The following is a 14,396-nucleotide window of genomic DNA, read 5'->3' as shown; positions in this document are numbered from 1 at the left end:
TCCTAAGTCTGTTAAACTCTGGTGATTTATGATATATGTACAGTATATAAATATATTTATGTATATATGTACATATATACCAGTTAACATTCATTATAAATAGAATTGTGTTAACTTAAGCAGTATAAAAATAGCCACTTTCTTGGGAACATGCAAACACAGTATGCTCTCACCTAATCTATAAAACCCAAAACATCCAAAACTTTTAGCTCTGGTTTTCTATAAATATAAACTTTAATTGGAGACTTTCAGCTGATTTAACCATAAAGTAAGTTTTTCCAGTAAAGATATAAAATCTGTTTGATGATAGCTGTAATTAAGCTCAAACACAGCATATTTTGGGTTATTAACTTTCAAGTATTTTTCCCATGTGCGCTAAATCTAGACACACTGCATTTTTTTTCTTTTACATTAAAATATTATTCAGCTCTAAACACTAAAAGCCAAATTACAGGCAAACTGGCATGCTTGCGCTGCAGGGAAAAAGCTCTCCTCTACACTATTTTTATGTGGGAGGCTGCTCTAATATGGCTATTTGGGCTCCAGATCTTTTGTTCATTGCAAAGCATTCTCAAGATTCCCATATCGTAGATTCTTAAGGCCAGAAGAGAGAGTACTACAACCCCTTAAGTCTCATCTCCTGCTCACTGAAATTCACACCAAGGTCCCTGCATTCAGCACAGTGACTGGTAGCTGGACTAAAACACCTCTCCTGTTACAGCCAAAGAGGTTCCAGCTTCAGAAGTTGAGTGAGGACTTTTTAGTGACTTTTCCCAAGGGGAAAAAATTTCGGTCCCATCTGAACCAAATGTGACATTTTTCCTTTTTTCTTGCCATATGAAAAACTGAAAAATTGTTTTGCCCTGAAACATTCCCTCCTCCTCCAAAGTGCTCTGAGTACTACTTAGAAAAGCAAAAGAAGAAAAAGGGGCTATGTTCAAAGGTGACATGATTTCTGTTCCTCCACTTACCTATCAGCTCAGCAGAGAGCACACACTGGGTTGGACTGTGGAAGAAACAGCATTGAGTCATTCTGCTCAACTGATTTCAACAATCTACTAGGAGAATGTCATAAGCACATGGCTATGCCAATTGTGGCAAACGCTGACTCTTTTCCACTTCATTCCACATAGCTAAAACCCCACTCCTGCCCATTTCAGAGGACAGAGGACTGAAATGTAGCTGTCTCCTTTCCCTACAACCCCACCTCACCCAGCACTTTGAACTGGTGTTGATATCTCTCAGAGTTTACAAAAGTATTTCATACAAAGACAAACAGCATGGAAGACTCAAGGCATACTCTCCTCAGGACAACATTTTTCTTGTGATTAGGGACCTTTTAAGGAAGTAGGAAATCTGAAGGTAAATGGCATGGGCAAAGGAGGGACCGGAGCCTTATTTTTTAATTCCTATAATTATTATTTGCACCTGCAAGTTACTGGGCAATAGAGGGATGATCTAGATACTCCCCCATCCAACAGATATGTAGATACTACTCTGGAAATGTTTTCCAAATTAAGATATTTGGTGTGATTGGACTAAATCTGTGACTATACTATTGACAATCAAAAGTGCACATCCCAAAATTTGCTGTCACCCAGTTGCAAGATGGTGTGTGCAACTAAGTGAATTGGATGTCAGTGAAGGCCTACTCTCTCACAGATGTTGGATGAAGCTGCTTGTGCAAGCCTTTCTCTCTGGCGCCTCTGAAAGTGATACACCTAACTCCTTATCCCTCAAGCAAAATGGTTTAATGTTCCCAGACACATCCTACATTTTTTCCCTGTTCCCAGGGTTGCTCCCACATTTTTCCCAGAAGTCTTTTCTATGTTGGAAGTGATGAATCCTTTTTAAAGTAGCACAGTCTTCCAGCTTTTATATTTTCAGAAAAAAAAAAAATGAGGCATTCTATTTCTTATGGTAAGTAGCATAAACACACCAAAACAATGGTGTGGATACCCCTGTATTAGTTGTTTAGAGAGCTGTCATTGGAAGTTGGGGACTGGGAAGTCACAAAAGGCTCATTTGCCTTCTGATCGTCTTTCATGGAGGCTGCTTGGTCTGAGATGGAAGAGAAGGAGAGCTGGTCATGTTCCATTATATGCACTTGGTCCTCTTCCTTGTCCTTCTTCACATAAAACAACTTCCTAAACTTTTTGAGCTCATGAAGTTCACAGAAAGTCTCAAGAACCACCAACATTGCGATAAGGCCCAGCAACAGATAACCTGGGTACGAAAAAGAAAAAGTGTTTTAATTATTAGCAAATTAAGTGGGTCTGGAATGTTTTTAACCCTGTAACTTTTCCCATGCCTGCCATTGCTGAACAGTATGCTAATCTTCTTTATGACCCAGTTTCAGAGCTCTGTAACCCACTCTGGACTCTCAAATTCTTTTTTTCGTTTTTCATTCTACTATCAACAAGACTCACATAATAAAAAAAAAAATGTAACCCTAGTGGCTTTAATTCTGTTACAACTGTACAAGAGAAAAATAAGTAAAGGCATTAAATGAAACAGAATCTTAAAACTTGCCACATGCATGCTCCCCCACTTACTTATGAACTTCACGAGTAAGTGCTCTTCAAAAGATTTTTTTCCCTTAATATTCCTACATATTATAAAAAGAAGTAAAACTATGGCAGCTAATTACGGTTATTTGCTGTTTGTACCAGTTTAGTGGGACAAATAACCTGTCTTTCATGAAAACATTTTAATTATTTTCCTTTAAAACTGTAAGAAGATATCCAATACCCTGAAATGCGTGCAAAAACAAAGCAACTAGAAATGTGTACAAAACCAATAAAATCAAAATGAAAAATCACTGCTGATATTTTAAAAACCTGATGAAGTCTCTACATCTGATGACACCTTGAAGATTATTTGTAATGTTTTACTAACATACATAAGCTATTCAAACTTGGAAGTGTTACTTAAATGATATTACTGATTACTTTGGTGGTATACTGACTCTGATTTTTAAAGGTAATAGTCAGCTCTCATAGACTGAGACTTTTGGAAATGGAGCTTCATATAGTTAATAGCCCATTGTGCTCTTTTTTTTTCCCCCCCCCCTCTCCAAACATATGCATCTATAGGGAAGGTATTAAAATGACCATTTCTTAATCTTAATGTTTCGTTAGATCCCTGCTACTGATCATTACAATTTAATGAGGAGCATGACTACTTGAATATTTTATCATTTCAATGAGTAAATCAAGCAGAAGCTAAGTGTATAATTATTAGTACAACATGCTCAACCAAAGGTTGAACATTAAATGTGCTGAAAGATCAACATAGATTAATTATTATAATCTACATATGGTCACTGTTCTGTTACCTACAGGCATAAATATTTCACCTGTAGTTACAGATTATTCGCTGGCAATAACACTTCCCTTTTCCTTCCAGAAGCACCATTAAATCAATATTGCAATAGCAGTTACTGACCTACATCAGCACTACAGTTAAAATTTATGAATTGTTTTTAAGATTTATCTCATGACATCAAATGGGAGGTATGCCTTAACACAAGGAAGTGACAAAGCTATGCCAATTAAAAGGCATCTATAAATCTGCACAGAGAATTTTATAATTTTCTCTGAAACTCAGTCCAGCTGATCACCACTTGATTTAGAACAGGACTTGTGTTCTCCTAAAAATTCATGAAAAGCCTGTAGCACTCATTACACATTTTCTGATGTAGAACTCCAAAGCTCTTCTTGAAGAAAATTTACGTTCAGCAAGAGAAAACATTTTATATATTCTGTTTGATTCCTTGAATTGTTCACATGAAAGGAAAAACAGTAATTTAAAAGTTATGACCTTAAAACCCGTTGAAATTAAATATTCTAAGGTCATAACTTTGCCTAAAAGCTACTTTTTCCTTTTAGTATTTCCTAATAAATTTCCTTTAGTATTTTCTAAGTGTTTTAAAGTTTGAAAAAGGATAATCTGAGCCATAATGTGTCCTTCTGATTTTGAGTTTTCAGAACAGCTAAAATTTTTACAAGACCTTTATTACATGTAACTTTCTCCATTCACTTCATCATTTGGCATCGCCAGATCAACTCCACAGATCAGCAGGGTAATAATTAAAAGCTACTGCTGGTAAAATTAACATTATGGGTAGAGGGGGAAATCTCCTGCAATGAGAACAGACCTGTCAGGAGAATAAAATAAAGTGTTCTGTTGGCTAGTTCAAGGCCCTGCTTCAAGGAATGAAAATTCCAAGGCCCAATCTTTCTTTAGGGAAAATACAAACCAAAGTAATGGACACTTTGCCTACATTAAAATTGCTGGATCGTGCACAGAAAAATGCATACCAGCCTAAGAAAAGGACCTGACACAAAAGGTGAGGTTAGGCCGTTCAGATCTTTTAAGCGGTGTGCCTGGTGACCAGGGCAGTGCAGACTGAAGCTGTATCAGAAACAGGGGTGCTTCAAAACACTGTCACTGGAGAATATTGACCTCAGCATACATTCATTCAGAATACCAACACAAAGGTAATTTTCTTAGCTCTACTTTGATCCAATCACTAATCACTGTGCCTCTCTTCTGTGTCAAACATAACTATTTAAATTTAACATTCATGGTCTTTTTTTGCTATCATCTCAATTTATTTGTCTCTCTCTGACTGATATGCGCCAGTGCCAGCTGCAGCTACCTTCTGTTACTACTGGAGTCAGAAACTTTGCTATTGTGCCTCAATTCCCATTGCTACTCGATTAATCTCTGCCCACTCATCATCTCACTTTATGAGATGACCTTACAAGGATCATCTTCCTGGCTCTGTGATGCACTGAAATCTTAGCCCATGATGCTCTAACCATTTTTATAACAGTAATGTGTGCATTTTTGTTACTGTTAATAAGAGAGTAAGTAGCTATGGTTTAGCACAGTGGAATTCTGGTGTTAGCTTTCTCTTTCTTAACTAAGAAAACTTACCTTATTTAAAGATTTCGTCTTTGCACAGCTACCTACAATGCCCAGTTTGCTAGCTGACAGCTCACAAAACAATCACCATCCACAGAATGGAGAGGAAAAGTCTGTTGGTTTTTTGTTTTTTGCTTTTTTTTTTTTACAAAATGACTTTTATTTAGCTGGTTAGTTACATACTTACATGTAATTCCAATTTTATACAGCTCTCGGAACTTTTGATTGTAGCCTTCTCCTGGTACGTAGTCTCCGAGGCCAATGGTGCTCAGAGAAATGAAACAAAAGTAAAAAGATTCCAAAAAATTCCAGTCATCTTCCAGAACAGAAAATATTGCTGCTGGGATTAAGAAGAAGCACGAGACAGTGATGAATCCAAGGACTATAGCATGGATGATTGCAACAACCTGCTTGGAGAAGCCCCAGCGAATGTGGAAATACAATACAGGCCGCCTGGTGACATATACAATGATACGCTGTACCACTGCTGTCAGGAAAAGGAGTGTAAATGGGATCCCGATGACTGAGTAGATGATGCAGAAGGCCTTTCCTCCATCAGATAAAGGCACTGTGTGTCCATAACCTGGAACAAAGCAGAGGAGGTACAGGTTGAGCTAAAGCTGGGAGTTCACGTACCAATTTGATATTGGCTATACTGTGTGAGAAAAAAACTTCTTCACTATTGCCAATTCTGAATTCTGCTGTTCTCGACAAATACTGTACAAAAGTCTGTTTTAAATATACAAACACAAACTAAGTACTAGAAATAAGCAAGTAAAAATTAAAAAAATATTTTTTTACTTTAAAATTGCAAATGTAACTGTATAAATGCTTATTTTGGAGAAGGAAGTAGTGCCTAGTCAAGAGTGGGAACCTATGCCAGGAAATCTGTGTTTTATTCTGGATTTTCCTGCTGACCTTTTTGTTTAGTTTTACAAAGCGATGGAACTTCTTTTACTCATCAAGTCAACTAATCCATACTTCAGAAAAAAGTTCCTGCATCTACTTCATAGTAACACACTCTAAGACCTGTTGTGAAAATCACTAAAATTACATGTAAAGTATTATAATCAGCATTCCATGCTATATACTTCCATGTTTCTGCAAGGTGTTTAGATGATAATCCGCAAAGATACCTAAAAGCAGAACATTTTCACAGAAAAACTCCAGGTATCTAACCACTCTGGCTGGATTTTTGCCTAGTCATTTACACATGAGAAGTATCAACAGTGATTTGTTCAGAGAGGAGGCACATATCCACTGGCGTACAGGCTGATCATGGCCAGCGATCTCAATTCCACAAACATGTGCAATTACACTTGTACCAGCGCAAAGCAGCGACACTGCCAAAGCACACTCTGCCAGACAGCCTGGTTCTAAATGTAAATCATAGGCACAGGAAAGAACAGTAAATCCACCATAAACCAGGAATGCTTTCTTCTGTTTGCCAACCAAAAAAATGAGTATTTTGCTTTCATTGCAGCAAGGAAGAAATCTAGTTTGGGTAGTCTTTACACTGATATCAAGCCAAGCAAGTGCAGAGAGGCCCTAGTAATTCTGCAGCCCCAAATCTGTCAGTTCATTTGGGTTATGTTTGTGCTGTACAATGAGACATTTTCCAGAGCTACTGAAACTAGCTATCTTGAGGAGCTCAGGCAGGGCTCAGTGTGTACAGGGTTATGCTGCTTCTGATCTCTGAACTGGGCTCACTCTACACTTTCCCATTGTGCCCAGTGCAGCACTAAAGAGGGCAGACATTCCCTAAGGGTTCCTGGAAACCTTCTGGGAAACTGGCTGCTCTGCAAGCCCCATCAGGTTTTATATGAACATGAAGATTCCCCTCTACAGTAATGAATTTAATAGCAGAAGCATCTTTCAAGTTTTCCAGCAGAGCAAGAAAAGGTAATACTCTTTTTATTTAAGATGCATAGAGATACTTCCAGATGATGAAAGGTGGGTAAAATGTCTTATCATTACAACATACAAAGTCTTAGAGAAGAAACGCATGGTGTAGTTTTCCATGTTAGCTAACCTTACAGGAAACTTCAGTTGTATTTGAATTTTATGACTTTATGAATAATTTACCAAAGCTCAGTCTTTTGAACCCCAGAAAATTGTATTAATTAATGGCTTTTTTTCTTGCTCCCCTTTTGTTTGCTTTATCTGCTTTGAGATAAGAGAACCGGAACTGCACAGAGCATGCTGGACACAGCTGAATCAGATTTATGAAGTTGCAGAGAAGGTTTCTCACCTTGTGTTCTACTCTATCCCTAATAACGCTGGACATTTGACTAGTATTTCTGACTACCACTGAGCTGAGACGTTCTTGGCCCTATCAGAAACCCAGGATCTCACCCCTCAGAGGTATCTGGGGATCTACCAGTGCAGATCCCATCACTTCATATGTGAAACTAGGATTGGTTTTGATGTGTGCATATTATCCACACTCATGTTCTAGGGCCATTTTATTGCCCAGTTGTTCTATAGAATTCTTCCATCATCATTATTGCCTTAAATAATTTTGTGCCTTTAGTAAACTTTGTTACCTCCCTCTTCCAGGTCATTTATGAACATGTTGAACAGCACAAGCCCCACCACAGGCCTCCAAGAAACAACTCTTGTGACATTTCCTTACTGCAAGAACTAACCATTTTCTTCTACTGTTTTCTGTCTTTCCCTGTCTCACATCCATATGAGGACCAGCACCAGCTGCTTAGTTTTCCTGAAAGCATTTTGTAACAGACAATCAATTCCAAGTTTGGAAGAGAAGATGTGTGTTTTGAGTAGATCATAGGGTATCTAAAACTGACCCATGTGTCACCACAAAAAGGCAATGGCAATCACATCAAGGTGTCTTCAGTAAAGCAGAGATACAGGTGTGCTATTTGAGTAAGACACAGATTAGACCTCATCTGGACTAATCTACTTCGTTATGAATATCTAACTTAAGGAATGAATTTGCACTGGAAGAAGAGCAGAGGAAGGTTACTGAAACCATCAGGGCAACAGAGATTATTTTATGAGAGGAAGGTAAAAGTGGCTTGCTTTCTTGGCACAACTGAATGGAGGCTGAAAAGTGATATAGTATCTCCCTGTTAATGTATCAGCATACAAGTACTACCAAGGGAAAAGAAATGCTTTAGATGAAGAATAATATTGCCACACAAACAAATAGCTTTCATGTAGCACAGATAAACTTAGTCTAGAAACTAGAAAAAGGTTTTTTGAGCTTCAGAGAAGAGTTTTAGAGCAGACATCCATGTTCGGTACTGGGGAAAGTGTCCAGCTACGTTTAAAATGGAGCTTGATGAAGCTTGGCAACTTTATGGATGGTGAAACATCATGAGGCTATACATGGCAAGCAGAAGTTGAGCTTGCAGATCTAGAAAGTCCACTGCAAGCTCCAGGTTCCTAAATTTAATATATGTTTGCAGTGTACAATTAATCCAAGCTTTCATTAAGTTGAACTCAAATATCTGTATCATGTGTACAAAAAAACAACCCCACTACTCTGACACCTTTGTCAATTCACTATGCACAGAGCAGGCTGATGGTGATTTAATTCCAGACTCTGTGCTGACCCAGGCAGCCATCAGCTCATCTATTTGTGAAGAGGGGTTCTGCTACCTCTCCAATACTTCTCTCATAATTTCTTCTGAAGGACAGACATTATCCTTCCATGTGCTACACAGTATGCACCCAGACTCAGAGGAAAATGTAGAATGAAAAATACTTTACTACAGGAAAGTTTGCAACAAGGTTACATTAAACTGGGTGCTCAGACTAGCCCACCTGGTTAACCCCTACAGAAATTTTCCCAATTCACAGAATTAGTTGAGGTGCCTGAAGCAGATGCTACCTTCTAAGGTCTGGTCTGCCGTTCTGGTGAGTCTGTCACATCACTTAAGACACGGCTGAGGGGATTGTGTATCTGCTCCTCAGCTAACGACAATTACAGGAACTATAATACTAAAGAGGGTTGACAGTTCCAAACCGAGAAGAGAATATATGCTCCACTCAACCAACACCAGTAAGAGAATGACATCTTCGAAAAGCAACACATGACTGATCAATGTTTGCTTGCTACTCAGGATACAGTCACTGCTTGGAAATAATTATACTGAAAGGCTTGAGCTGAAACAGTCACAATTTATGAGGTTATGGCAAGTGGGGAGGAAAAAGATCCATATTTTTCCCAGTATGAAATTGCTTTTATGTGACTTCCTAACAATGCCTATAATCTTAGTTGTCACTGTACAAAAGTCATTAAAAAAACTCCAACGCAGCCATACATTAAAAGAGAGGAAATCACAGATCCAAGGCAGGAGATACTCCATGTCTGCTTTCAGACACTTGTACTCTATTGCCTCCCATCTCTGCTCCTGCACCTGTTTGCAGCTTCTTTGTACTCTAACCTTCAGAGAAATTCCCTTCTATAATTCCTCTGTGAAGTGCCTAGCACATGTTAGTTCTGCATAAATAATATATAATAAAATGTATGCCTGTTTGCCTTTTTCAGTGGAAACTACCATGTTCAGAAGCATTACAATTAAAATCCTAAAATACTCTTTTAGTTAGGTGAAAAGGATGCTCACAAAAAGGAGACTACTTATGAAGACATTTCTTTATTCTATCAAGGAGACTTGCTATGGATGACTACAACTAAATTGCCCATGTAGCACATCTGATAACTGTATTACAGATTATGAAGACAGGCAAGATTTACTGAATGCTGTGTGTTCATATGTATAATGCAAATATCAGATAACAATCACCTGTTTAAAAGGACTGACCTTTGAAATAACCAAACCCTCAGATAACCTGCCCAAACTCAGAAGATAAGTGATACCAGAGATAAAAGGATATTACTCACATATAATCCCTTCTATTGTCTATTCATAGCTTAGTGGAACCACTCCTTCAAAAAAAGCTCACAGAAAAAACATGTGCAAGACCAGCAGGATTTGACAAATTAAATAATATCAATGCTCCATCTAGTTCAGTGTCTTGAGACAGACCACATTTGATTGATCATACAAAGAGCAAAACCCCACAAGATACAGACAGTTGGGTTTCAGTTCTGTTCACATATGGGGATTTTTTCCTTAAAAGTAATTTACTGTTTTATGAATTAGAGGACTTCTACTGTTATGAGTTTACAAAAATATAAAAATGTCTTTATCTGTTCTGATGCAATTTTGAATGTCATAGCCTACAAAAGTGCTTATTTTAAAAAATAATTTAAAATGCTTTTTACATTGATCTTGGTGCTGTGAGTTACACAGGTCAATTATGTGTTGAACAAAATATTTACTCTTCCATTTGCTGTCTTTCAAGTTAGTCAGTTGCTCTTATATCTTTCTAAAAAGACTTGGTCACGACTTCTCTACACTTTTCAGTGGTTTGTATCCCTCTTATGCAAGTTCCTCTTAGTTACTTTCCCTTTTGTCTTACCTGTGTTTAATTTTTCCTGTTAGATCACTCTGTACAGAAATAGGCAGAATTGATCCCAGTATCACAGAATTGTCTAGGTTGGAAAAGACCTTGAAGATCATCCAGTCCAACCATCAACCTAACAATGACAGTTCCCAACTACACCATATCCCTAAGCACTGTGTCAACCCGACTCTTAAACACCTCCAGGGATGGGGACTCCACCACCTCCCTGGGCAGCCCATTCCAACGCCTAACAACCCCTTCTGGAAAGAAATGCTTCCTAATACCCAGTGTAAACCTTCCCTGGCACAATTTGAGGCCATTACCTCTTGTTCTATTGCTGATTACTTTGTTAAAGAGACTCATCCCCAGCTCTCTACAACCTCCTTTCAGGTAGCTGTAGAGGGCGATGAGGTCTCCCCTCAGCCTCCTCTTCTCCAGACTAAACACCCACAGTTCCCTCAGCCGCTCCCCGTACGACCTGTGCTCCAGACCCTGCACCAGCTTTGTTGCCCTTCTCTGGACATGCTCCAGTCATTCAATGTCCTTTTTGTAGTGAGGGGCCCAAAACTGAACACAGGAATCGAGGTGCAGCCTCACCAGTTCTGAGTACACTGTCACTGCTGGCCATGCTATTTCTGATGCAATGATCATCGTTCATCGCATTCCAGGTGAGATATATTTTCTCCCTCTATTATGTACCATCACACTTTGTTTTCCAGAGTCTCTAGGTAGCTTACAACACCATCCAACTCAAAACAGCCTATGTCAAACCCAGCATTGCATACGAGCAGTTCACACTACTCTTCCACTCTGTGTCAGCATGGCACTTGTCGGTACTGGTGTTTTCCCCTTTCATCCTTCTCAGATACTGTTCTGACCAATCTAAGCAGTTCTGTATCATCACTGCTTTGCCTCTTTGTAGTTCAGCCCCTCCTGTAGCTCATTAATTGGTCTTCTCTCTTAAGAAACAATGGCCGCCTCACAGGTCTTTCAGGACCCTAAATTGAGCATTTAGTGTCAGAGTGCAGAGGTGCTGTAATTCTGTATTGTGATAAGCCAGCCTGGACTTCCACACAAAACTCCCCAGAGACTGCCCTGAAGGGCAGATCTCTGCATGTTATGAATGGATCTGACATCAGGTGAGGCAAGCAACAGGCAAACAGGTGCCACAGACTTCGGAAAGTTTCCCCCAGACAGTCTCTCCCAGGTTATAATGATGGAGTGTGGAAGGTGTGTATGCAGGCTGCAGCACTGGCTTTTTCTTTTACCCCTGTTACACCCCGAGGGCATTAGCCATCCATGATTGCTGTCATGGGCTGGTCCCATGAATGGGCACCACCGTGCACAGCATTAAAGCTTGCTCCTCTCCCTTCCTGACTTAAATTGTCAATGGTTTTGTCCTCTGTTTTCTTCTGCCAGGTGCTCTTTTCCCTCTTTCCTACCACAGGTTTTGTCAAGCCACTGCTCCCTCAGGTCCCCCTAGCCCCAGGTGAGCTGTTGCAACACTACCAGCCCTATGTGGTACCGCCAAGTTTCTCAGGACAGGGAGGGGGTTATCTTCAGCACATTCAGTGTCCTCCCTGACACACCCATTCAGATGGCAGTGTCGTAACACCCAACCCCAATGGGGTAACACAACACAACAAGCACACTTATCCCTTTGCTGGTTTGAGTCAGTGTCCCTGAAGAGAAGTCAGCCCTTTAAATCTGCTCATAATCTCAAAATGCCCCAATAGAAGAAGTGAATCATGTGCTATGTATTAAAGTTATGCAAAAATCTCTCATTTATCCCAAGCATCACATGACTCACTGGAATATGATGATGGTGAAGGTCAATGATAACATTTACATAATTTCTACACTGTTATTTTTATAAACCTTTGACATTTTCCACTGCGTTTAACAGTGAAGTATATCGTTCTTCATAACTGGTCTATTATCTTCTAAGATAAAAAGGAAATGTCAAGTGACAGAAGATCCATGTGGCAAGAGAGATTACAAGCAAGTCTCAAGTATTTTTTCTATTGCAAGGGAGAGCTCAGAAGTAACTAAAGTGATGAGAAACTTGTCCTACAGAGTTCAAACCAACATTATGATTGAAATAGTTGATTAGGAAGCTTATGTAAAGTACAGCAGTTGACTGGGCCATAAATTTGCAGGCAAAGCACACCTACCATACAGAATGAAATAAATTAGAAAGAGATATGCTATATTATGCAGCATATCTACACACGCCAAAGCATTTGCTCAGAATCAAATTATTTCAGAAAAGGTATTTTGCCTTTCCTACTTCTATAGGGTGTGCACTGGGAAGGACCAGCTTTGATGATGACTGATAGGCAGGTAGTTAACCAGCCTTTTAGCACATCATTGCACCCAAGACTGTCTGCCCTGCAATACAGATAGAAAATGTAAAGGACTATAAACAGGCATGAAAACTGAATTGATGTAATTATCTGGGTGTAAAAAAGAGGGAAAGTGAGAAGGAGACTTGTTTGAAACCTCATTCATTTCACTAATCAAAGCTTACAGCACAGTCCTCAAAGAGTTGCATTAGCATAATTAGAGGGGTGATGAAGGGTGTGGCAGAAACCTCCTAAACCAGTTTTGCCACTGAAGAAAACATTCATTAGGTTCATCCTTCCACAGCACCAGTAAGGGTGATTTAAACTGCCAGCTGAGGTGATTTAGTATGGTGCCATTTCAGTTCGCTTCAATAATAATATATCTCTCAAACCTCACTAGAACAAAAGCGGTAAAACCATATTTAAACAACTAACCATGAGGATTAGATCTTCTCCATAACGATTTCTCACCTAATCACTTATCTTCTGAGTTTGGGCAGGTTATCTGAGGGTTTGGTTATTTCAAAGGTCAGTCCTTTTAAACAGGTGATTGTTATCTGATATTTGCATTATACATATGAACACACAGCATTCAGTAAATCTTGCCTGTCTTCATAATCTGTAATACAGTTATCAGATGTGCTACATGGGCAATTTAGTTGTAGTCATCCATAGCAAGTCTCCTTGATAGAATAAAGAAATGTCTTCATAAGTAGTCTCCTTTTTGTGAGCATCCTTTTCACCTAACTAAAAGAGTATTTTAGGATTTTAATTGTAATGCTTCTGAACATGGTAGTTTCCACTGAAAAAGGCAAACAGGCATACATTTTATTATATATTATTTATGCAGAACTAACATGTGCTAGGCACTTCACAGAGGAATTATAGAAGGGAATTTCTCTGAAGGTTAGAGTACAAAGAAGCTGCAAACAGGTGCAGGAGCAGAGATGGGAGGCAATAGAGTACAAGTGTCTGAAAGCAGACATGGAGTATCTCCTGCCTTGGATCTGTGATTTCCTCTCTTTTAATGTATGGCTGCGTTGGAGTTTTTTTAATGACTTTTGTACAGTGACAACTAAGATTATAGGCATTGTTAGGAAGTCACATAAAAGCAATTTCATACTGGGAAAAATATGGATCTTTTTCCTCCCCACTTGCCATAACCTCATAAATTGTGACTGTTTCAGCTCAAGCCTTTCAGTATAATTATTTCCAAGCAGTGACTGTATCCTGAGTAGCAAGCAAACATTGATCAGTCATGTGTTGCTTTTCGAAGATGTCATTCTCTTACTGGTGTTGGTTGAGTGGAGCATATATTCTCTTCTCGGTTTGGAACTGTCAACCCTCTTTAGTATTATAGTTCCTGTAATTGTCGTTAGCTGAGGAGCAGATACACAATCCCCTCAGCCGTGTCTTAAGTGATGTGACAGACTCACCAGAACGGCAGACCAGACCTTAGAAGGTAGCATCTGCTTCAGGCACCTCAACTAATTCTGTGAATTGGGAAAATTTCTGTAGGGGTTAACCAGGTGGGCTAGTCTGAGCACCCAGTTTAATGTAACCTTGTTGCAAACTTTCCTGTAGTAAAGTATTTTTCATTCTACATTTTCCTCTGAGTCTGGGTGCATACTGTGTAGCACATGGAAGGATAATGTCTGTCCTTCAGAAGAAATTATGAGA

The 14,396-nt window shown here is 39.1% G+C and overlaps 1 protein-coding gene across 1 annotated transcript; it reads right to left on the bottom strand.

Moving 5' to 3' along the window:
- Nucleotides 1-395: 395 nt before the first annotated feature.
- Nucleotides 396-11,022, bottom strand: KCNK1 (potassium two pore domain channel subfamily K member 1). The gene is made up of 3 exons (XM_026844580.1): nucleotides 10,969-11,022; nucleotides 5,120-5,546; nucleotides 396-2,226 (listed from the first exon to the last, which is right to left on the bottom strand). The coding sequence occupies exons 1-3, from the start codon at nucleotides 11,020-11,022 to the stop codon at nucleotides 1,967-1,969; spliced, it is 741 nt and encodes a 246-aa protein (XP_026700381.1). The 3' UTR covers nucleotides 396-1,966.
- Nucleotides 11,023-14,396: the final 3,374 nt, after the last annotated feature.

This window comes from Athene cunicularia, assembly GCF_003259725.1.
Source record: "Athene cunicularia isolate RWA chromosome 3 unlocalized genomic scaffold, athCun1 chr3_part1, whole genome shotgun sequence".
Classification (NCBI taxonomy): domain Eukaryota; kingdom Metazoa; phylum Chordata; class Aves; order Strigiformes; family Strigidae; genus Athene; species Athene cunicularia.
Note: the sequence above shows the minus strand (reverse complement) of the source record. Positions and strands in the feature narration are given on the sequence as shown.

Excerpts from the sequence above, each read along its gene's own strand:
- KCNK1 (XM_026844580.1), bottom strand. The coding sequence starts at position 11,022 with ATGATCATTGCATCAGAAATAGCATGGCCAGCAGTGACAGTGTACTCA. Across the intron at positions 5,547-10,968 it reads TGACAGTGTACTCAGAACTG|CTCAACCTGTACCTCCTCTG; the intron begins GTGAGGCTGCAC and ends TCCCAGCTTTAG. Across the intron at positions 2,227-5,119 it reads GTATAAAATTGGAATTACAT|GTTATCTGTTGCTGGGCCTT; the intron begins GTAAGTATGTAA and ends TTTCGTACCCAG.